The sequence below is a fragment of the Pygocentrus nattereri genome, chromosome 15 (genome assembly GCF_015220715.1).
Source record: "Pygocentrus nattereri isolate fPygNat1 chromosome 15, fPygNat1.pri, whole genome shotgun sequence".
NCBI lineage: Eukaryota > Metazoa > Chordata > Actinopteri > Characiformes > Serrasalmidae > Pygocentrus > Pygocentrus nattereri.
Genome location: NC_051225.1, coordinates 5,576,135 through 5,601,940, shown reverse-complemented (window position 1 = coordinate 5,601,940; position 25,806 = coordinate 5,576,135). Strand labels below are relative to the sequence as shown.

The window sequence follows — 25,806 nt, the reverse complement described above, 5'->3', positions numbered from 1 at the left end:
GAGGATCAGTTTGTCTTTATTTACAGCTCATTTGGGGTTTTGTATTGAGGTGTTAATAGGAAAAAAATGTTAATGAAACAATTAAAAGTGCTCAGTTGGTAACTGGTGCTGAAATGTAGAGTGGGTTCACTTTGGGTGTTGCTCAATAAAGTAATAAATTAACTTGCAGCCATTGGTGTTTTGATGTGTATCAGATCAATAAGTGCTCAAAAACGAAGGCGAAGAGTGAAGGAGGACCGTTCTTTACATCCTCAATGGAATTATATCCTCAAGTTAAAAGACTCCGTCCTTGGTGTAGACCCAGTCCTCTGTCCTGGTCTTATAGCATCGAGACTCTCACTGATCCTGCTAGATAGAGATACCCCCCACCAGACAACCAGACAGGGACCCAAATAGTGGTGGTGGGGAAGAAGGAGGGGAATGTCAAAATGTGGGCACCTTAAAGCAGCAAAATAGGTACGTAATCAAGTCATTTCAACAAGTGTAGGTCTGTGATTGGTCAGGAGTAATGAATGAATGATGTGGCAGAACTTTTACTAAAGCTTCCATGTACTAAACTGTCTCTGGTACGTCCCAGTACCTTTAGTCAGGGAACATAACTGAACCATAATCCACTGAAATTATCTGTTCTAAGCTGGACTGACTCCACATTCCCCGCCTCGCCTCCAGGCTTTTATTCCACTGTTCTGTTTTAAAACATTCGGTTATGAAAAGGTACAAATACCAACTTCTCACCTGGAGAAACTCATTTAAGGTTCACAATCTGACCTTAAAACCACTGTAGAACCTTTGAGGGAACATTTACATTGTTTGTACCTTGATGAACGAAAAATGTACCAGCACAGAACCTTTATTTCTAACAGTGAAGCATCAAAAAGGGTTCTCCTACTCTCACAACTCATATCACTTTTTTACTTATACATTATTAAAGCACCAAAAAAAGTTTTTGTGGTGTTAAGTTCCCGAGAGTGTTCTTTAAAGATGTTTTCCATCTGTGAGAAGAACAATTTAACCATGTAAAAAACTTTTTATCCATTCAGGTGTTTCTTTGAGTGTTCACAGTTCTTTATGCGTCTATGGTCTGCGCTAAAGAACCCCTGAAGAACCATTTTTAAAAGTGAGTTCACACTTAAAAAATTTGGTTCTTAAAAGGTTCCTGGCTTGGACGTGCAGTTCTAGGAACAACCTGTTTTTTCTTAGAACACACAATTGGTGTTGTGCTACTACATTACATGGAGGTTCTTTAAACTTTAAAAAGGTTCTTCATACACCGCATGTATAGAAATGGTTCTTTGAAGAACCATGTTTTCACGGTTCAGACATTCTGTAGGGAATCACAAGAGGTGTTTCTATGGCATCACGGCGAAGAACCTTTATGTAACAGGAACTTTTGTACCTTTGAGGGAACATCTACCTTGTTTGTACCTTGATGAACGAAAAATGTACCTGCACAGATCCAACCAATGTAGTAGATTGATAAGACTTAATAAGAGCATTATAAAGGCATTATAATGCCCCCTATACTGTATGGTTACCTAATATTCTTACAGAAAGATTCTTTATAAATTGTTATTTCTATTAATCTTACTACTGATATTTTTCCTAAGGTTTGTTTTCCTCAAACTGAAGAAGCAGCATCATCTGACAGGCGCGAAGCCCTTATCTTCTGCCAGATGGGCATCATGGCCGGCTGGGCGGTCATTCTTCAGGTGCCTCGCCGGCGCGGGGTGTTTGTTGCTCTCCGCTGGTCTCCGATGACAATAATGCGATCCCCAGCTAAAGCGGTGTTGGGTTTCTCCACAGCAAAGCCAACCTCGCTCACCTGTTCACCGTTACCTGGCTACCCTCATCATTAATTCAGCACGCTGGACGCACCACGGGACGGCTGTGTCTGTCCCAGCCGGACAGCATGCAGAAAGGGTCCGGGAGGAAGACGCACGAGCAGGAGCTAATGCAGAACGGAGAGGCCATGAGCCCACAAACGCAGGAATCCAAAAGCTCCGCAGGAGAAGAGGAGAACCGTGTGACTCCTTCAGCTCCACCGTTACCTCCATCACCTCCTCCTCCGCCAGGGCCTCCACCATGTCCCAGACCCAGACTGGTGTTCCACACCCAGCTGGCTCATGGAAGCCCAACGGGCCGCATTCATGGCTTCACCAACGTGAAGGAACTCTACGGCAAGATCGCAGAGGTCTTCAACATCTCTCCCTCTGAGGTGGGTACATCCTTAGTGAAGAGTTCTACCTGTACTCTTAAAGACAAGGGTAGGAGAACCTTTTGTGGTACCCTACAGAATGTTTGAAAGTATAGTTATTTAAAGAGCCATTTCAATAAACGTGGTGTTTGAGGGTGAAGATCCTTTTTAAAGTTTAAAGAACCTCCATGTAATGTAGCAGCTCAACACCAATTGTGTGTTCTAAGAAAAAACAGGTTGTTCCTAGAACTGCACGTCCAAGCCAGGAACCTTTTAAGAACCAAATTTTTTAAGTGTGAACTCACTTTTAAAAATGGTTCTTCAGGGGTTCTTTAGCGCAGACCATAGACGCATAAAGAACTGTGAACACTCAAAGAAACACCTGAATGGATAAAAAGTTTTTTACATGGTTAAATTGTTCTTCTCACAGATGGAAAACATCTTTAAAGAACACTCTCGGGAACTTAACACCACAAAAACTTTTTTTGGTGCTTTAATAATGTATAAGTAAAAAAGTGATATGAGTTGTGAGAGTAGGAGAACCCTTTTTGATGCTTCACTGTTAGAAATAAAGGTTCTGTGCTGGTACATTTTTTGTTCATCAAGGTACAAACAATGTAAATGTTCCCTCAAAGGTTCTACAGTGGTTTTAAGGTCTGATTGTGAACCTTAAATGAGTTTTTCCAGGTGAAAAGTTCATATTTGTACCTTTTCATAACCGCATGTTTTAAAACAGAACGGTGGAATAAAAGCCTGGAGGCGAGGCGGGGAATGTGGAGTCAGTCCAGCTTAGAACAGATCATTTCAGTGGATTATGGTTCAGTTATGTTCCCTGACTAAAGGGGATGTACCCTTGAGAGCCCCACCCCAGTGACAGTTTACTAGCTTTTTTCTAAGATTGTATGTTGAAGTCTCTCTGTATAGAACTTTATAAAACAGGTCCTTCCTAGTACCTATAGGTCCTAGAAAAAAACTACACTTCTTTAACTTTCCGTGGCCCAAGTTGTATTATGCTGATATTACATTTATTATTATATTATCACATAAAAAAGCATTTTGCAAACGGCAAAGAAACATTTAAGCATTCAAACGGTTCTTTACATTGTTATCCTTGTATATCGGCACTGTTGCACTAAAAGTATGTCCGTTTTTTTCATTTTTTAACTTTTTGCATAGTTTTAAAACTCCACTTACCCTTTAGATTGTGTTAATCGATGAATTAACCCTTAACAGTCCAGGTTTATTTCACACAAACGCTTATTATTCTGTAACTACAGGGACTTGTGCAAACTAATGGAGTTATTCTTAGCTTATAGAAGTGTGTAGTAAAACTTTACTTGTTAAGGGGTCAGTGTTTAATGGATTAATGTCATGATTAATGGACCTATTGAACTGGCCCAAAATTACACGGAAAAAAAAATTCACAATGCATTTCAGAGGTTTTGTTTCTGACTGTGACGATGTATAACCATTGCCTACTCAAGAACCCCCGAAGAACCTAATTTTAACAGATGTCTAAGGCCCAGTCCCACTTCTTATTTTCACCCCTACCCCTTGTTTTCGAGTGTCACCCCAACCCCTTAATGGGACCCTCAAATAAAAAAGAGCATCACTTCATTATCAGCTACTAGCGCTGCTCTGTAGGCGACCCTGCCCGTCTGCAGTGACAGCAGAGGAGGGGAAAGTTCAGCTCCTCACTGCTGGGCTTTAAATATTGGGAATCATGGGTGTTGGATGGGGGGGGGGCAATTATTTATTATCACCCACCCCTAATTCTTCAGTGATATGAAGCTGAAGTCAGATATTCACCAGCATCTTGTTCAAATTTTCCCGTTCTACCTTAAATGGAGCAGCAGTTACATTCAGGTGCCTCAGGCGTCAGAACTGCTGGACTATTTAAGGTGGAATGGGAAATTTCGCTAGCTAGCTACAGAGACGTTAGCATAATAGCATAACATGAGTGATTTTTTTATGCTTGTTATGAAGAAAAGGACCAGAATACATTAAACTAAGACAATACGACGGTTATCTTCATTTTTAACAGAGAAAATTCTCACGTTTGTGGGTTTCTTTGGCCTCTTGTGCCGCCATCTTGCCATCTCTTGTTTCTCATAACTGAAGAATCCAAGCCCTAATTTAACCAGGGGACCAGTCGCATGTCTGGAGCGGTGAAGTTTATTCGTTTGTGCACAGGTACCAGACACCTAGCCAGCCCGTAAGACACTGGGCTGATGCAGTTTTATAGCAGGACTGACGCCAAGATTAGGCTCAGCCTATACACGACAAGTGACCGGTGTGACAGGCCTGACCAAGCAGGGATAAACAAGAATAGACAGAAGAATGTTCTAAATACAGGCACAGTCCAGGCGCACAATACTGAATATAATGACATATAACACCACACTAAACGCTTTACAGAGCAGCACTTTTCTACATAACACTCAGTGAGTCTCTGGAAAAACCTCAGTTTGGAGGCCCATGTAGGCCTAACACTTCGTCCTACCCCTCTATCTCAACAAGAACTGGGACACCCTATCCCCTAGACATGAACATGCAAAACAGAGGGGTTAGGTCTAAGTGGTGGAGCGTGGGGTGAAATGGGATCGGGCCCATATACAATCAGATAAAATAACGCAATAATGATGAGCCAGAATCATGAGGGCGAAAGAGGTACTGCATCCCTCATCTCAGGTTATAGATCTTATTACAGACTGATGTAGTTTTTCTACCTGTATATACGCCTGTAGAGAGGATCTGTTATATTTATTCTTCTTGTTATATGTCTACACCCTTATTACTATTACTGTACAGGGTTGTGCGTCTGCTACTGGCTGCTAAATTTCCTTCGGGATCAATAACGTATCGATCTATCTACAGTGCTGAAAACATCAACCTGTCTTTTCTGGATTCAAAAACTTTTTCTTCTTTTTTTCCCCTCATAATAAACATAAAAAGCAGATGATTTGTTTGTCTGCTGTGATAAGTGATAAACAGAGTTGGAAATGGGATCAGTCTGATTATATCAGCTTCAAGACTCTTGATCCCAGAGGAGGGCATTGCCTTCGCAGGAATGGAATGATCAACAGGACGTCTTGTGGAAAGGTCACAGTGCGGACTTTCACTGATTGACTGATAATCTATCTATCTATCTATCTATCTATCTATCTATCTATCTATCTATCTATCTATCTATCTATCTATCTATCTATCTATCTATCTATCTATCTATCTATCTATCTATCTATGAGCTAAGTGGCGACATAAAACACAACACATTTCTAGCACTTTCTACTATCTGAAGTCCCAATATAAAGAACATTACTGGCAGTGCATAAGATTTTGTGGCATCTAGCGGAGAAGTTCCCTCTCTCACCCCTCCCTCACCCCTCCCTTTCCAAGCATGTAGTAGAACCTAGGCATGCTTTCACTTCCTTGACGACGAAGATTCGCCCTCTCTTGCTTTTTCTTGTGCTAAATAATAATTATAATCCTTTATTTTTCAAAATGTGGGTTCTCAAATGGGCCGACGGTACTGGCAGCTACCATTGATTCTTCTTCTTTCTACATCTTCCAACCAGTGTTAGTGCCACCAGATTCAAGCTGCTGCTTCAATGTTAACACGCCAAAGGTGCTTTCTAGAACCAGTGTTTGGTTTGTCTGTTCTGGGCTACTGTAGAGACATGGTGGCGCAACATGGTGGCCTCTATTGAAAAAGAAACAGCACATATGAAGGGCTTATTATAAGCTAATGGATAATATCATTATTATAATTATACACTGTGGTTTTGTATACTACATTATATTTTTACTAATAAATCAAAATCGTACACACTGCACCTTTAATGGGCCAAAATCACCTAAATAACATAAGTCAAATAAAGTGCTGGCTCTTTAACACACATGAGTCATGGATAATTATGCTGTGTTGTGGTTTCTGTAAGGCAGCAGCATTCAAATACAGTGCTGGTGCTCTAACCTGCCTCATGGTTTATAAAACAGCAACATAAATCAGACAGAAATAGTTGAAATAATTAGTTTGCTGATTGCCACATTTGAAATCTGCAGTTCTGGCCGTGTAGCCCAAACAGGCTGATATGATTGCTGTCTCCTGTTAAAATATCAGCATGATATTTACAGCATTTGGCTGACGCTCTTATCCAGCGCATCTTATGATTTGACCATTTTTTACATAGGTAGGCAAAGGTAGTGTTAGGAGTCTTGCCCAAAGACTCTTATTGGTATACTGCAGGGTGGTTGACCCCCCCCCCCGTCTACAGTGTAGAAGGCAGTGGTGTTGCGCACTACACTATACCAACCTGCAGCATGAGCACCACAGAGATCTTAAACTACACTCACAGTAAATATATTGTTAGTTCAATTAAATGAAAAAGTCAACAAGTAAGAATAAAAAAAACACCGGGTCCAAAACCTCTTTCAGTTCCCTGTAGAAGTGCAGCGCAACTACTTAGTGCATCCAGCATCTACCAGCATAGGAACTGGGGTCAGTGAGACGTCCATTACTCTTCTCCTTTCTGGATCCTTTTTGGTCTAAAATAAGCTGCAACAGCTCCAACACCACAGAATGAAATTGAATAAGGAACTAAACAAGAAGGACTGAATTAGAACTGAGGGAACTAGGGAATTAGAACTAAACTCCTCACAAATAAAGGGATGTGCAAAAGTGTCAGGTGATGTATTGTCGATTTTCTAAGTGAAAATAAGTTAAAACGTCTTCTCCAGAGAACATGGCATTTTACTGCACTATTCGTGCACTATTTATTTATTTTGTTACTCAGTGGTCTGGTGGACCCACCGCATTATTATTTTTTTTTTAATCAATACAGCCATAACAATTTATGTAAAGACACCAGACATTTCAAATATCACAAGTGGCCAGCGTAGGGTTCCCCTTTAGCAGCTGTAGCCAGTCAGCAGCCTGTCCATGTTTATTACCCACATACACTTATACACACACATATACAAACACATACACACAGACACACACACACAGACACACACACACACACACACACGCTACCAGCCATGTAGCCAGTCAACAGAAACAGGTCATTTGTGCAGGGGTGCACAAACTTTACTCTGGAGCACAAATCCATCAAACTGTACATAAACAGAGGAAATGCAGTCAGTTGCTGGCAGGGGTCAACAATGGACCATCGTGGCTGCAGGTTTTCATTCCAACCATGCAACAGCATGTCTAATATGATATAGCTAATCAATAGTTTGATGACTGAGACCAACTGATTAAGCAAAAGGAATCAGGTGTGCTGCATATACACTATATTTCCAAAAGTTTTCACTCACCCATGCAAATCATTGAATTCAGGTGTTCCAATCACTTCCATGGCCACAGGTGTATAAAGCCGAGCCCCTAGGCCTGCAGACTGCTTCTACAGACATTAGTGAAAGAATGGGTCGCTCTCAGGGGCTCAGTGAATTCCAGCGTGGTACCGTGATCGGACGCCACCTGTGCAGCAAGTCCAGTCTACTAAATATTCCACAGTCAACTGTCAGTGGGATTATAACAAAGTGGAAACAATTGGGAAAGACAGCAACTCAGCCACGAAGTGGTCGGCCACGTAAAATGACAGAGCGGGGTCAGCGGATGCTGAGGGGCATAGTGCACAGAGGTCACCAACTTTCTGCCGAGTCAATCACTACAGACCTCCAAACTTCATGAAATAAAAGACATACATGGATGAGCGAGTTTGGCGTGGAAGAACTTGACCGGCCTGCACAGAGTCCTGACCTCAATCCGATGGAACACCGTTGGGATGAATTAGAGCGGAGACTGTGAGCCAGGCCTTCTCGTCCAGCATCAGTGTCTGACCTCACAAATGCGCTTCTGGAAGAACGGTCAAATTCATATGCATGTGAAGGCAGAGGATCGAATACTTTTGGTAATATAGAGCTCCTGGAATAAAATCCTGCAGCCACACCGGCTCTTTATGGATACGTTTGGTGAGAACCGCATGGGATTCCTTATGTGCCAAATATGGGCCTAACTGACTGAAGTATACGCTTATATAACCCACCTGTGGCCTTTACAGAAGCGCATGTGGGGATTTTGTCCTTGAGCAGATCTCTTATCTACAGTGGCATTTAGTTTAAGATTATGGTCAAGGAAGCCTGGTTATCTCCTCCAGCTCTGGCAGCTCCTATTTAGGTCATAATCACTCAGATTGCAGTCTGGAACGTGAGGACATGTAGAAGAACACCAGGGCTACAGGGCAGACAGGACTCTGATCACACAACACCTGATATATTTAACAGATCAAAGTATGAGACCTCAATGGACAAAGATATCTACTGAGTCCTTAAAGTCTAAGAGTCTATATGCTACACACTTGAAGAATATGGTTCTTCAAGGGTTCTTTAGTAGAGAAAATGGTTCTATATAGAACCATAAGCAGTCAAAGAACTCTTTGCATGATAAAGGGGCCTTTTATGATGCAATCTTTAACTGTTCATGGTTCTATATAGAACCATTTGATTTGCTAGAGAACCCTAGAACAGCTTTTTTTAAGAGTGTACAAAATGGGCATAGTAATTTTACAATTATGACTCATTTATAGTAGTTACTGAATAATAATTCTTAATAACAATGACTGAAAAAGAAGCCTGCAGGTTAAGGGATAACAAAAATATATTGAGATTAATGCTAATACTACTACTACTACTACTACTACTACTACTACTACTACTAATAATAATAATAATAGAAATAAATAAATAAATAAAAAAATAAAATAAAAAGCCTTTATTTATATAGTACATTTCATACATTAAATGCAGCTCAAAGTGCTTTACAGTAAAAGCCCATAGAAAGATAAGTAAACAGCAGAGAAAGAGAAGTAAAAAAGATAATCAAGAATAGAACAATAAATAATAAGAAATCCAACAAAGAAAAAAAAATGATAAAAGACATCATAAAAATAGATACGTGCATTTCTTGAAGAAAAGCAGAGTAAGCTTAAGCAATTGCTAGAATGTTGCCAGATGATTTTTTGTTGCTATGGTATCCCAGTTGGTTGCTAAGGTATTGCTAACCAGCTGCCATGGTATCTTGCTGTTAGGGTGTCGGTAGGTGATTGTTATGGTTTCCATTGTGGTTGCTAGGACGTTACTAGGTTGCTCTGGTATTCCAGGTGATTGCTCTGGTATTCCATTTGGTTGCTAGGGTGTTAATAGGTGATTGCTATGGTTTCCAAATTGACTGCTAGATTGTTGCTTGGCAGTTGCTATGGCATCCCAGATTGTTTTATTTTATTTCTATTATATTTCCATCTTGGGGACATAAGAGTGGTGCACAAAATCTTAGTTCTGCCATTCGTTCCTTTGGGAATTTAAAAGTCATCGTACGTCCAATCAAAAAGCTGTGTAGAAGTGCACAGTCAGACCAAACATGCTGGAGGTTTAATGATGATTTCTCAACAACTGTGGGATGAGAATTGCAGTGGTAGCAGTGCACAATCACTAACTACACAATCACTAACTTCTCACACGGCTACTGAGCTGTGGGCCTGTTCAGCACGCAGCACTAGCCACATTAGGAGGTTACATATTTCCTACACCACATGAGAGATTAAATATCTGTCGTTCATGTCAACAGTAACATTAACCACCAACAGAACTGCATGTAAAACTTTATTCAATATTCTACAGCATTTGGTGACAACACTCTGATAACAGCTGCTACAGACAGAAAACTAATGAGTATATTGAGTGAAAGTTCTAGCAGGCCTAAAGCAGACACTGCCCTCTGCAGGTCAAACAGGTGTAACTTCTATGTAATATGACTATATAAGTATAGTTTTGTACTTAGTTATTAGTTTCTGTTATTATGCCTACTCATCCAGGGCCCACGCTTTGTGCAAAGAAGTCATATTTAAACTGTTGTTTAATAATCCAGGTGTGTTTTTTTTTTTTGTGATGAATGTTTAAAGTTTAGTCCACCACTTAAGTAACAGTCTTTTTTCGCCAGAGGATCCCAGTAACAAGCTAGATCATTTAATTTTTTTATGAAATTGTATTCATTTTCATATCTAGTTAAACTCTGTAAGCAGTTATACTCAATATTTATATTGTTATTCAGAACCAGGTAGGACCAAATATGAAAATTCAGAACTGACACACTATTTATAGCACAGCTTAGAGATTTTTCACTATAGCATAAATGAAATAAAAGTTTTTTCTAGATTTCTTTTTCATGAAAAACCATGATGTGACCTTCCAGACTAAGCTGGGGTATCAGTTTTCAGCCTGACTCATGGCTGTGGTCATCCTGACAGTGGGTGTCTAGAGTTTAATGTCTCATCCTGTTTCCTCAGATCCTCTTCTGCACCCTGAACTCACACAAAGTGGACATGCAGAAGCTGCTGGGCGGTCAGATCGGCCTGGAGGACTTCATCTTCGCTCACGTCAGAGGGGAGACTAAAGAAGTGGAGGTCACTAAAACGGAGGACGCCCTCGGCCTGACTATCACAGATAATGGTGCAGGATATGCTTTCATTAAGGTAAATGGTGCTGAATGACAGACAGACACTCTCTCCTCCACCCAACCACCACAGTAATATGCAAAAGTCAAGGCCATTCATTTATTTGTCAAAATAGCCTTTTAGTACAAGTTATTCATTTTTCAGTGAGGAATAAAAAATCTGAAAAGAAAATTACACAGAAGTCTGTCTGTCTGTCTGTCTGTCTATCTGTCTATCTATCTACACTATATTTCCAAAGGTTTTCACTCACCCATCCAAACCATTGAATTCAGGTGTTCCAGTCACTTTCATGGCCACAGGTGTATAAAGCCGAGCCCCTAGGCCTGCAGACTGCTTCTACAGACATTAGTGAAAGAATGGGTTGCTCTCAGGAGCTCAGTGAATTCCAGCGTGGTACCGTGATCGGACGCCACCTGTGCAACAAGTCCAGTCGTGAAATTTCCTCACTACTAAATATTCCACAGTCAACTGTCAGTGGGATTATAACAAAGTGGAAGCGATTGGGAACGACAGCAACTCAGCCACGAAGTGGTCGGCCACGTTAAATGAAGAGCGGGGTCAGCAGATGCTGTGGGGCATAGTGCACAGAGGTCACCGACTTTCTGCAGAGTCAATCACTACAGACCTCCAAACTTCATGTGGCCTTCAGATCAGCTCAGGAACAGCGTAGAGAGCTTCATGGAATGGGTTTCCATGACCGAGCAGCTGCATCCAAGCCTTACATCACCAAGCGCAATGCAAAGCGTGGAATGCAGTGGTGTAAAGCGCCGCTACTGGACTCTAGAGCAGTGGAGACGTGTTCTCTGGAGTGGCGATACACGTTTCTCCGTCTGGCAACCTGTTGGACGAGTCTGGGTTTGGCGGTTTCCAGGAGACGGTACTTGTCTGACTGCATTGTGCCAAGTGTAAAGTTTGGTGGAGGGGGGATCATGGTGCGGCGTTGTTATTCAATCATCATATTAAACCCTATGTCTGTCTGTCTGTCTGTCTGTCTGTCTGTCTATGTCTTCTTTTTATATGAACTGTCCAGTAAGTATTACTATTTTTCACCTTTACAGAGAATAAAGGAGGGCAGCACTATAGACCGTCTGAAAACAGTCTGTGTGGGTGACCATATCGAGGCCATTAATGACCAGAGCATAGTCGGATGTCGCCACTATGAAGTTGCCAAGATGCTGAAGGAGCAGTCCAGAGGAGAACCCTTCACACTGAGGCTGGTGGGACCCAAAAAGGCCTTTGGTGAGTCCAGCTTGTTGTCGTTTATGAATTAAAAAGCTCTAATTGCCCCTCGTATTAAAAGTTCTACTTGCATTTTTTGTCACTGCTGTTATTTCTGTATTGTTATCGTTTTTCAATAACATTTTCTTGTAATAACCCTTCCCTAAATTGCAGGTATTAACTGGCAACTATGTATGAGGCACAAACTCCCAAGTGCTAGGTAAAACAGTTGGGCACATTTCGCTGTGAAAGAAGTTAAGACGTCCTCTACATCCTCTGTATGTCTGTGTATGTCGTCCTCTGTGTGTTGTCTTCTTCTGTTCTGTTTATCTTGTGCTGTAGAGCTGTAGAGAGTAATTCATTAAGCCTCACCTCAAACGCACAGCGCACAGCCCAAATGAGAATTACAAAACTTTGACTTTAACGCCTTGAAAATATACGACACTAAACAAAATTTAGGTTAAGCCTTTAAGCTTTTCGTTGTCTTTTACCAAAAAAATATAAATCAGCACAAAACCACAAAACTCACTACTGGCCTGTTTGAGTAAATTACTGCAGGGCTACAGCCCCGCCCTATGGTCACTCACTGTAACTACATCTTTACACCCTCTGCCCTCCATTTAACTGAAAGGATTTCATTCACTCACTGTATACAGATCAGACTCACAGTCAGACATCCAGAGGTCTTGTAGAGTCCATGCCAGGGTGGGTTGGAGCTTTTTTGTTGGCACATGAAGGACCAACAGTGTTTATATATGTATATATGTATACACCGATCAGGCGTAACATAACATCCTCGTTTCTACACTCATTGTCCATTTTATCAGCTCCACTTACTGTATAGCTGCACTTTGTAGCTCTACAGTTACAGACTGTAGTCCATCTGTTTCTCTGATACTCTGTTACCACATCTTATAGACTTTGCAACTCCTGGTTCGTGTCACTAACACTATAAAGAATGTGTAAATTTCTCTATAATGAACATCTCACATCAGACTACTCTGCCTTTGTTTACATCTCAGCGTTAAGAAAGACAATAAACCCACTGAGACTCAGGCGGCTGTAGAGGCCTCTATTACTGTATTAGGAAATGGGAGCCTTCCTAACAGTAATGGAGAGAGATTTCCTGTTACACTTATCATACCCTGGATTAATAATGCTGAGGAAAGCAGACGGTCATTCCCGGATTTAATGGGATCATTCCCCTAATGAGAGTCCAAACTCTTATTTGTCCTACATTGTTCTGGGGACAGGATGTCTCAATACATCCTGTGTATCACTCCAGAAAAACGGAAGAAATCATGGTCCGGCTGTAGCGCAGGAAAAAGACTAGAACATCTTGCAAAAGGAGCGTCGACATCATTTGTTGTATTCAGTCATAACAGGAAGAAAGATCGAATTTCAAGCTTTTGAAATATTCAAGCTATTTCAGCCAGGCAGCTTTTCAGGAGAAGCCATTAACGTTGTTTACTACTAATGTAAGTTGATGTAAAAAGATTTTATTTCAAGCTATTTTGGGACATTTATGTTTAATCATTGAAGTGATTTTAGTGCATTTCTACTGGTCCATTCATTCTGAAATTTTCACACAATGTACAGGGAAGTCTTGTTGTTGAATGATTTAGAAAAATAGAAAAAAATTGGAGATGCTTGTTTTTCGTTGGACAGCGATAATATAATATAATATAATGTAAGTTAAGTGATGCTTTTTTAATCCCACAAACAGGGATTACCATGATTACCAACCCATCCATGAAGTGAAACACCACATACACACTAGTGAATACACACACACTAGGGGGCAGTGAGCACACTTGCCCAGAGCGGTGGGCAGCCCTATCCACGGCACCTGGGGAGCAGTTGGGGGCTAGGTGTCTTGCTCAAGGACACCTCAGTCATGGACTGTCGGCTCTGGGGATCGAACCGGCAACCTTCCGGTCACAGGGCCAGTTCCCTAACCTCCAGCCCATAATATAGTATATTCTCAGTAGATGATGTGTTAAAAAACAAACAAACATCTAATCTGACTAGGGGTGTTAATATTTTTTGCATATGACTGTATACTTAAATTATAAATCATAAGAATAACTTTCTGGGATGTATACGAAATTATTAAGATTGGTTTGATGTAAAATTGTTTATTTACAGCTTCCATTCTTCTCAGTTTTTTAAAGAAATCTGCCGGGATGTTCACCTTCAGTCTTTCCAAGACTTTCCAAGTCTTTTTCAGTTTTCCAAGTTCAGTCTTAGAACCTGGTTTTGCATTTACTGCTTCCCACCATCCAAGTAATCCCAAGCTTGATGTTGAGGTCTGGACTCTGGGGTGGGGTCAGTCCATTGTTCTGAGCACCAGCAACTTCTGGGAACCCACACCATCATTTAACGGGACTATTGTATTAGGGAAGAAGCCAATTAATTAGCTTGTAACTGTGCCTTTAATTCCTGGCACTAAATCTAGTGATAAATGGCAATTACTCCGGTTTTCCAAAGTCTCTACACAAATAATTGGTTAAAGCTTTAAATAAATTAATTTAATTTAAATTAATTAATTTGACAGGAAATTCCACATTACTGAGAAACTTACTGAGTCACAATTGTTTACACTGGCGGTGATAGGAATCAGATGTCTGAAGAGTTTCATGCCTTTAAAAGCTCCTTGACAGAACCGATATTACATGAAATGCTTATGCATATGCATGAGAAATTGCTTTACAGTAGTTTTCCATTGTTTTTACCGCTATTTTACCATTATTGGTATGACAATGGTCAATTTGCATAGTAAACAAAATGACTAGATTTGTGTTATAGACACCATGACCACTGTAGGGGTCAGTAAAGTTTGCAGCAACTAATCATTTCACATCATGCGAATCTGAATGACTCTCAATCTAAAAACTGTAAAAGAAAATTGACGGAATTCCCCTTTTAAAATACAGAGGTGGCCATTCTCCACTCTCAAAGCTGAAAACACTAATATGGCCAAGACGGCTCGGCTCTTTCGGTTCCTCTGAATGGTTCTGCCATGGTTGGGAGACAAGCAAACGCAGAATTAGTGCTAATATGCTTGCAGTGAAAATGAGCATGCCCGTCACTCTAAACCCCCCCCCGCCCAAAAGCAAATTACTGTTGTTAATAATAGAAGGGCCTTTGATTATCAGTGCAGCATTAGCTAATTGGAGGGTTGAGAATGATGGATTACCTTTCATGGCCAAAATGCGAGTAATTACACTCCCCAGTGCACACAGAACATCCTACAAGGCGTGCAGCGCTCGGAGAAAGCACATCAAAGCCATATGGAGAGAACAGCCACCGTACTCGACCGCTCAGGCGCCACTGCTGTCTTATTTGGCAGTGATTCAGCCATGCTGGCTCAAACTGACTCGCGGTGGCAAACAGCTCCTCCTCAGTTACCTGAAGATAATAAACAGGTGGTTTATTGTTGCAGCTGCTATCATAGAAGAAACATCAATTCTATGATGTCATTGTTGTCATTGTCCTTCTGCAGATTAAGGATATATTAGCTTAGCGTGCCAGGAATAGGAAAATGAGTCTACAAGAGCGGCCTGCTAGTTCAAACACAGACGTTCCCTGTTAAGGGAAGGCAAGTTAATATATATATAGCACGTTTCATGCATACTATGGGGACTGTGGCACATAGAGATGCAATATCTTTGGCACTTCAGCATCTCCAGTGACAGTTAATTGATATTTTACGTAGATAATTTCCATAATTTGATACAGAAGTCCAGAGAGGCCATGAGACCAGCACAACAAACACTGACACACCACCACCACCATGTCAGTGTTACTGCAGTGCTGAGAATGATCCACCACCCAAATAGTACCTGCTCTTTGAGGGTCCATGGGGGTCCTGACCACTGAAGAACAGGGTACCAGAATATCAGAGAAACAGATGGACTGCAGTCTGTAACTGTAGAACTACAAAGTGCAGCTATACAGTAAGTGGAGCTGATAAGATGGGCAGTGAGCGCAGAAACAAGGAGGTGGTCATGATGTGACGCCTGATTGGTGTATATACACTATATTTCTAGATTTATTTTGACATAACAAGTTAACTATCTTGTTGTCTCAAGATAACAAAATTGCTATCTTGAAATAACTTATATCTTGTTATCTCGAGATAAGGGAAGTTGTTATCGTAAGGTAACGAGTTAATTATTTTGTGATCTCAAAACAACAAGATAAAGTTGTTAAGATAATGACCTAGTTATCTTGTGATCTCAAGAAGTTGTTATCTTGAAACTACAAGTTACTTGTCTTGTTATCTCAAGATAACACAATTGCTACTTTTGCCCTCAGTGCCCTCTTGGTTGGCACGTATCACCATTGTGATTTACATGGCCATTCTCCAGATGTGTTTCAGCGTGGCTCAGCTCAGTCTTGCCCCGGGAATAGAGCTAACTGGTCGACTCGGGTCCCACCAGCTTCTCATGACGTCAGTGGAAATTTCCACTCAGTAACTTCAACCTGTTACGGATGCCCAAGGAAATCACATTAATAAAACAGAATAACATCAGCGCCGCACTCCATAATGTGACCAGCGACTGAATGGAACATTGGCCTACTTTTAGTTACTGGGATTTCAATGCTCTGCTGAACTCCATACAGTCAGAACTCGCTTGTTTTATAATAATTCAATACTTCTTCTTCTTTCAGCTGCTCCCTTTGGGGTCGCCACAGCGGATCATCTGCCTTCATCTTGCCCTATCCATTGCCTCCTCTGCTTTCACACCAACCATCTCCATGTCCACCTTCACTACATCCATAAACCTTCTCTGAGGTCTACCTCTTCTCCTTCTACCCGGCAGCTCCATCTCCAACATTCTTTGCCCAATATATCCACTATTCCTCCTCAACACATGTCCAAACCATCTCAACCTGGCCTCTCTGGCTTTATCTCCAAACTGCTCCACCTTCACTGTCCCTCTGATCTGCTCATTTCTAATCTTGTCCATCCTTGTCACTCCCAACGAAAATCTCAGCATCTTCATCTCCACCACCTCCAGCTCAGCCTCCTGTCTTTTAGCCCTGACATCCGTCTCCACCCACTCCATCCTGCCTGCACCCTCTTCCTCACCTCTTTTTTGCACTGTCCATTGCTCTGGATGGTTGACCCAAGATATCTACTCCTCGTTTTATAGTAATTAAATGCAGTCGTGGGAAATGTTGCAGCTATGTGTGCTGGAGGTTGGGGTTCACTTCCTGTTTGGGTTATGTGCTTTTGGCTGCCCTGTGGAAACACTATGCCTGGTTTCCTCTGAAATAAGACCGCACCAGAGAACTCCCGCTCTGTAATGTCTTTCGGGATTCTCAAACACTAGAGGGCGCTCCCGAGCGAGCCCAAAATTAATGAGTTGAGATGGAGCATTTGAGCAAAATCATAGTTTATAAACACTCAAAGATTTTTAATATAAAGGAATAGATTTGTTTCCTCAACACAGAACAGCGTTAAACATTTTAACTCTGTTATATCTTTAAGAGCTTTTAAACTCGAGCTATAGGAGTTTAAAACGGCGCCTCATGTATGTCCTCTGCTGTTTTGCAGTTCTGTTTTTAATATAACAGGGGAAATAGGAAGAGGTCAGGCTCCTCATGTACCGGCTTTAACTAGTGTCTCCAAGCTATACCAATCAAATTTATTACAATAAAAATAATAATAATCATTCATTTGTGGATTCCTGCCTTCTTCTCCCTGCTCACTGCTGCATCACTCAAAAATTAAGGAACTAAACTCTCCCTGGGATTGTCTTTAGTACCTTTGACCAGGGAGCATAATTGCATCATATTCCATATTTTTCTATGTAAAAAGCAGATGTTTCCTGCCTTCCACCCAATGACCTCTGGAATAGGCTCCAGCACCCCTGCGACTCAGGAGATTAAGCAGCTTAGAAACTGAATGAATGAACTACACTACATTGTTGTAGTGCAGTGAATAAAAATGTGCCTCTACTGTAGGGGAGCATGGGATAAAATGAGCCCCCCTTTGTATTTAGGCAACCACATGCGGAAATAACCATGTGATCAGAGATTGAGGGAAAAAGCCAAAACGTGATTTTTGTATTCCGAGTGAAATTATAATTATTCTAAATTACATATTACCTGTCTTACATGTTAAAACGAGTCTGATGCTATTAACACTAAGTGCAAACAAAAAGACGTTGCTATGTACACTTACTGTAAATAGCACAGTTTTACTGTTTACACTTAGTGTTCAAAGTAACATCACGCTATTTACACTTGCATAATTCTATGCTTTTTTATTTCTATTTACTGTTTTTTTTCCAATTCAGCAGTTTTACACTATATTTCAGCAATAAAATGATTCTGCTTTTCTTCCAAGCTATATTTGCGGTCACTATACTGAAAGCCAAACCTGACCTGCCGGCATACTTTCTCAACTGCCATATCAGAGAGCGGAGTAAGCAGCTGAGTCTCATGCCAAAATGGTTTGCTTCCATAAACATAAACATGATACATATATGATACATTCTTGCCTTTTCATTCCAACAGAACAGGAAAAGCAGATCAATTGAGTATATACATATATATATATCCACCCATCCATCCATCCATTTTCTAAGCCGCTTCTCCGTCAGGGTCGCGGGGGGCTGCTGGAGCCTATCCCAGCAGTCTTCGGGCGGAAGGCAAGATACACCCTGGACAGGTCGCCAGTCCATCGCAGGGCAGACAGACAGACAGACACAGTCACTCACACCCAGGGGCAATTAGGCACGTCCAATTGGCCCGACTGCATGTCTTTGTACTGTGGGAGGAAACCGGAGATATGTGTATATATATATATATATATATATATATATATATATATACAAACACACACACACACACACACATCGCTGCTGACGGAAGAAAACCTTGTATATCAAAAACGGTAACTTTACAGGAGAAGGAAAAAACCTACTTGTAATGTAAGTCAAGGGAACCAGAATTTCTTCCAAGTAATTTTGAGCCGTTTCTTTTGGTCCATTCATCGTGAAATTTACATACAATATAAAGCACAACAGGTATTTACAAATTATGTCAAAAACTGAAAAATGAAAAAAATGGAGATACAAGGTTCAAGGATATATATATATATATAATTTTCTCTACGTCCAGCGCATCTATTTAAAACCAATGCATCCATTTCTGGCATTTCTTGAGACTTGAACACTGAGCACACTGTGCCAGACTGGCAGCTAGTTGTGGTTGTGATGTCCCAGCATATTGCTGTTGTCAGAACAAAACCTTGTATCTCCATTTTTGTTATTTTTCAGTTTTTTACATAATCTGTAAATGGGTTTTGGCCTTTACATTGTGTATAAATGTCATGGTGAATGGACCAAAAGAAACAGCGAAAGGAAAACATTCTAGTTCCATTGACTTACATTGGAAATATATGGCTCCTTCTCCTGTAAAGCTGCCTTCTTGGAGATACACGGTTTTGTTCTGACGTAAACGTGGACAGATGTTCAGCCAAAAGTGCATCAGGATGGCTGCCATGCTGGTATTTTATCTACGCCTTCTAGTTCTGTCCAGGTTTTAGATAACTGTACTCTAACTCTAACTGAGGCTCTTATCCCCCTAAGGCTTAATACTAAGGCTTAATATTCAGTAAGTACATGGACCTCAGCGCAAACTGGCTGAGTTGTTCTTAGATTATAGATGTGTGCGATAAAACTTTGGGTCTGCCATGAGGCCCTGGCCATTTAAGAGGTTACAAGGTCAGCCTGATAATATCAACTTAAGAACTTTTCGGCCAAGAGAACGATATCAGTGTAGACTTGTGAACTGGTCACGGAATGTACGCTGGAACTCTGATGGTCTGATGGTCAGATGGTTTTATCTGAATTCCTGCGTTTTTAGTTTACTGAGATTAAATGTACAGGACTGAACAGAGTGGTCTCGCTCTCATCAGAGAGAACTTTGTTCTCTGTCTTTTTGTGCTTATCTGCTAAGACATGATCGGCCAGAGGACGAAGGCGCCCAAGTCCAGCGAGGGCAAAATGGTCAGTGGGAAGGAGACGCTGCGTCTGCGTTCGAAAGGGACAGCGACCGTTCAGGAAGTGGTGAGTTCAAGGCCCGAGGGGGTCACTGATTATCATGGTGGTCCATCCTGTAAGTGGGAAAGGGCCAAGGTTGATAAGAAGTGTTTGTGGGATTTGGACTATAGAAATTTGCTTTTGTTCACTGTGATTTCGATGCACCCTTAAAAAAAGTGGTTCTTCTGTTCTTTAGCTTTCTTACATAAAATTGGTCTAATTATTAAAATAAAATAAAAAAAAGATAACCCTAAAGGGTATTTGGGAGAGGGACATGGAACTGGAGTTTGATCAAGATTTATGGGCTTCTGTTCGTTCACGTCTGTTTCCTAATTGTACCTCAATTAGTGTGCATGAGCTCAATTTTAAGTTCATTCATAGAATTTACCTGACACCAGAACGTCTGCACAGGATATTTCCAGATAGATGGGACCTGTGTTTCAAATGCCAGATGCAAAAAGGCACGTTTCTACATTGTTTTTGGACCTGTGACAGAATGAATTCATTTTGGAGTTTTTGATATTCAGTCTCCTTTGTTGTATTTGTGGAACGGTCAGCTCGATAAGACATTTGACTGTTGGATGAGACGGGCTTTTATTTTGCTGGTTTTTGTGGCAAAGAGGTGTATTTAGCTGCTTTGGTCCTCTCATCAGGCCCCTTCAGTGACGATGTGGGTTTCTCAGCTTTCGTCCTTGCTCCCTCTAGAGAAGCTGACTTTTGACCTGCGTCAACAAACAGCCAAGTTCTGGCAAATCTGGTCCTCTGTCTGGGAGTATCTTAAAAAGTTTGGTTAATGCCCGTCTCCTTTCTTCTTAATTTTTTATTTTTATTTTTATTTTTTTTCCCCGTCTTCGTCAATCATTCTGGTTTGTGACTGCTGTGTTTAACGCAACATTGATGAAAATAAAAAAAATTTAAAAAGAAAATGTAAAAACAATTAAAATAAAAAAAAGGAGTGGGTCATTTTGGGTAATGTTGCCCTGAGGCAACACTGTGCCGCAATGTTGGAATATCAAAAATGGGATTGTTTGGGATGAAACTGAATAACTACACAGTATGTTGATGTTTAAATATCATGACACCAAAAAAATCCTTTAATACAATAATTATCAGCTTAAACCTGCCAAAGCATAAAATAATAAGTTCGGGTAGATCTGTAATCAGATCAATTAGGTCGAGTAATCAGAACTGGCCTTTTCATTTTTAACAAAATGGATGAAACCAGTAAAATATACTGTGCGCTGACTGCTGTATGACAGAATTGACTGTAATGGGCTTCTAGCTACTAATATTGCATTTATAATAATTATACCAGAAAGAGGTTTAAAAATGCACAACAAAAGGGAAAAACCTTTTTATTTAAACCCCTCCCTTCATTATGACCCCTATTGTTGTAATTAAATAGAATCAAACTTTTGCATGTGACTGTGTACATATGTACTACACATATCCCATGAATCTTGTATTAATGCACAATTTTGTTAAAAACCATTGTCCTGTGGAATTACCTTTGACCATCATGTTGCTTGGCAACCATAGCCAATTATTAAACTACCTTGTTTAGCCACAGAACTGTTTAGTGTAATTATTATTATTGCACACTGGCGAATTTTATCATGTTGTTTTACAGGCCTTGTGTTAAAGGCCTTTTATCATATGTAAAGAGGTTATAAAACCCCCTCGTTATATTGGTTAGCCATTACAGGCAAGGGGTTTTTAAATAGGAAGGTTTTATTATCCCTTTACCTGTGATAAAATCACTGTAGCACATGGTGTACCTGTGATAAGGTCACTGTGCAATGCTTTGTGTTTTGTGTCATATAATAATGAACATATCTTAATATAACACGTTATAAAAAATGGTCACTTTAGTAGTTTTTGTTTTTAACCTCCAATACAACAAATGCTAATTTCCATTAGCGCCTCTATGTGATTTCCATGCTCATTTAGCAATATGTATATATACATAATATATATATATGTGTGTATAATATGTATAATATATAGCAAGCATATGATGTTGTATGAGGAGGGAGGCATTTAAGGGATAAATCTCAAATGGCTCCCTGCTCCATATGCAGTGCACTACAATTAAAAAACTGGAAAACAAAAAAAAAATCATAGCTTCACTCATATCTTCTAAATCGCTTCTCCTTCTGGGTCGCGGCAGATGCTGGAGCCTATCCCAGCTGTCATTGGGCGGAAGGCAGGATACACCCTGGGCAGGTCACCAGCCCATCGCAGGGCAGACAGACAGACAGACACACTCACTCATACCTAGGGGCAATTTAGCAAGTCCAAACGGCCTGACTGCATGTCTTTGGACTGTGGGAAGAAACCGGAGAACCCGGAGGAACCCACGCAGACACGGGGAGAACATGCAAACACCACACAGAGAGGACTGTGGTCGCCCGGTCGGGAACTCGAACCCAGGCCCTCCTTGCTGTGAGGCGACAGCGCTTCATAGCTAACATAGCCCACTATATAGGAAAGAGGAAGCCTTTGGAGTTTCAGCCTGAGTTTAATGCTACTTCAGGCAGATCTGATCAAAAAACAAAGACATGTTAAACATTCAACACATTATTTTATATTGCAGTTTAAATAGAATGGGGTTTTTACTTCATCAGTATACTCAGACATCCATATGAGCAGCAGTACATCAAAGATTATTCCATTTACAGCACAAGGATTTCATGTGACTGATGTAGCACATTATTACAGAATTCAGCTGTTGTGAGATGATCGTAGGTGTGCACGTATCAACTATTTTAGTATTCAAAGGCACTTAGATTTTTCGGAGGACGACCATCTGTTTTATAATGGTTAATTAACTATTAAATAACGATTGATTACATATGTCAAAATCACTTGTTTAATGCTTTGCTATCATCTGATTTATTTCATGACAATCTGAAAACGCTTTGTCCTGATGAATGAGAACTTCTGCCTAACTTACTGACCCTTCCATTCCTCTCATCTCATATCTCTCATCTCATATCATCTCATCTCATATCTCATCTCATCTCATATCTCATCTCATCTCATATCTCATCTCATATCTCATCTCATATCTTATCTATCTCATCGCATCTCATCTCATATCTCATCTCATATCTCATCTCATCTCTCATCTCATATCTTATCTCATCTCTCATCTTATCTCATGTCATCTCATATCTCATCTCATATCTCATCTCTCATCTCATCTCTCATCTCATCTCTCATCTCATATCTTATCTCATATCTCATCTCTCATCTCATCTCATATCTCATCTCATATCTTATCTATCTCATCTCTCATCTCATCTGATCTCATCTCTCATCTCATTTCATATCTCATCTCTCATCTCATCTCAACTCATCTCATCTCTCATCTCATATCTCATCCCATATCTCTGATCTCATCTCACCTCATCCCATCTCTCATCTCATATCATCTCATCTCATATCTCATCTCATCTCATCTCATATCTCATCTCATATCTTATCTATCTCATCGCATCTCATCTCATATCTCATCTCATATCTCATCTCATCTCTCATCTCATATCTTATCTCATCTCTCATCTTATCTCATGTCATCTCATATCTCATCTCATATCTCATCTATCTCATCTCTCATCTCATCTTATCTCATCTCTCATCTCATATCTCATCTCTCATCTCATCTCCTCATCTCATCTCTCATCTCATATCTCATCCCATATCTCTGATCTCATCTCATATCATCTATCTCATATCATCTCATATCTCTGACCTCATCTCATATCTCTGATCTCATCTCTTCTTATCTCATCTCATATCTATCATCTCATCTCTCATCTCATATCATCTATCTCATATCATCTCATATCTCATCTCTGATCTAATCTCTTCTCCTCCAATCAGCCCAGCGAGTTTGAGGAGAAGGCCATAAAGAAGGTTGATGATCTCCTGGAGAGCTACATGGGCATACGGGATCCAGAACTTGGTGAGCTGTCATTTGGTTTTACTTGATTTTGGCAGACCCTCTCCATAAAAGGCCTCAACTGGATGACACTGAATCAGTGAAGCCTGATATTCCCACAGTTCCCATGCATTCACAATGGACAGCATGAGTAATGGACAAACAGCACATACCAGAGTCTGCGTCTAAAGTTTCCATCAACATGTGGCTAAAAGCTAATATAATAATACTAATGCATTTTATTAGGAGTTTGGGGGGATTATTAGGCAGACCTAGGAAAGCGTTAACATTACCATAGCCCTTTACCAAAGTCAGAACATCAGTCAGGCCCTAGTTATTGCACAAACATCCAAAAGTAGTGTGAAATTCTGTTGTCTCATTTTAAGTTGTAGCTACAGGCGGAGCTTTGGATTGAAATGTATTATATCACTTTAAATCCACTTCACTATACGTCTAGTAGGTTAGTAATGACAACTGAAGCTTTTATTGATTCTATTACCAATGAAAAATGATACATTTCTACTATGTTATAAGATACTACTCAGCTCAGTGACACTAGCATCAGCTTGACCTCATTTAAATGTGCATTCAAGTTCATAACGTTGAGTTCTTCAGTCTGAAACTCTGTTTTGTGTTGTCTGCAGCAACCACCATCGTGGAGGCCGGCAAAGACAAGAAAAACCCTGACGATTTCGCCGAGGCTCTTGACTCTGTCCTGGGGGATTTTGCCTTCCCTGACGTCTTTCTGTTTGATGTTTGGGGAGCTCTGGGGGATGTAAAAAATGGAAGAGTTTAGGAGCAAAGAGTGATTTTTCAACCAGGCTCACCTTTTTTTAAACTCACTTCAGCTTTAGATCTGGCTGCTCTTTTCAAACATCTTTAGTGAATAGAAGTAATGGGTGACCTTGAATCTCGTTCCTTTCTGGCAAGTTTAAATGCACCTTGCTGGTGACAGAAGAGATTTACAGAGGACACTTTGATTTCACATACCGTATTTTTATTAGAAAATGGTCATTTGTGGATATCACAACACTGCAGTGGTTGCTTGGACACTTTTCTGGCCAGAGGACTTGTAATAAGAAAGGCATAGCATTAGGAATCTGGTCTTATCTACAGTTCAGCCGTAGAGAAAAGCCCAATATTAACCAGAAATAAGATAAGACATTTATAGTGATCCCACCAGGCAGATTTGAATTTCAAGAACTAAACGACATTCACCAGATGTTCTGTTTATGACACAAATTATGACCACTGTGCACATCCGACCCCAAAAAGTACTGCTTCTGCAAGCCAGATGGACCAATGCCTGCTTCTTAAATCAAGAGCACTTGCATAGAAAGATCCCAACTGGCAGAGGTTATTAGTCTAAGACTTCTAAGTCATAACTTCCCATAGAATATGATGGCCTCTCCAGCTATTGCAGCTATTTTTATTCACATTTTTCTTGGGGGAATGTTGAACGACTGCCAGGGAAAACACCACAGGTCAAGTCAGTGTACATAATGATCACCCCATTGTGTGGATAAGTGCGTCTTCAGTTTAGTGGGAAAAGGGTCGCAATACTGCATATCGCTACTGTTGGAAGAAAACTTTGTATCTCCAAAATGGTAATTTTACAGGATAAGGAAAAAACCTACTTTACTTTTAATGTAAGTCAATGGAACCAGACATTTTTCCAAGCAATGAAATTTACACACAATGTAAAGAACAACAGGCATTTTCAAATGTTTCCAAAAACTGAAAAATGACAAAAATGGAGATACAAGGTTTTCTTCTGACAACAGCGATATGTACTGTTTTAAAACGACTAAAGAAAAGCTTAAATACACTCTCAATAACAAAGACTTCAGAAAAAGCTCCAGGAAAAGTCTT

The 25,806-nt window shown here is 40.4% G+C and overlaps 1 protein-coding gene across 1 annotated transcript; it reads left to right on the top strand.

The window, feature by feature from the left end:
• Nucleotides 1-1,909: 1,909 nt before the first annotated feature.
• gipc3 (GIPC PDZ domain containing family, member 3) lies at nucleotides 1,910-25,603 on the top strand. Its single transcript, XM_017693262.2, has 6 exons — nucleotides 1,910-2,215; nucleotides 10,543-10,728; nucleotides 11,769-11,949; nucleotides 19,906-20,015; nucleotides 23,877-23,958; nucleotides 24,579-25,603. The coding sequence occupies exons 1-6, from the start codon at nucleotides 1,910-1,912 to the stop codon at nucleotides 24,728-24,730; spliced, it is 1,017 nt and encodes a 338-aa protein (XP_017548751.2). The 3' UTR covers nucleotides 24,731-25,603.
• The last annotated feature ends 203 nt before the right edge of the window (nucleotides 25,604-25,806 follow it).

Coding starts and splice junctions, on each gene's coding strand:
- gipc3 (XM_017693262.2), top strand. CDS start 1,910: ATGCAGAAAGGGTCCGGGAGGAAGACGCACGAGCAGGAGCTAATGCAG. Junction 10,729..11,768: donor CAGGATATGCTTTCATTAAG/GTAAATGGTGCT, acceptor TCACCTTTACAG/AGAATAAAGGAGGGCAGCAC. Junction 11,950..19,905: donor GGGACCCAAAAAGGCCTTTG/GTGAGTCCAGCT, acceptor TTATCTGCTAAG/ACATGATCGGCCAGAGGACG.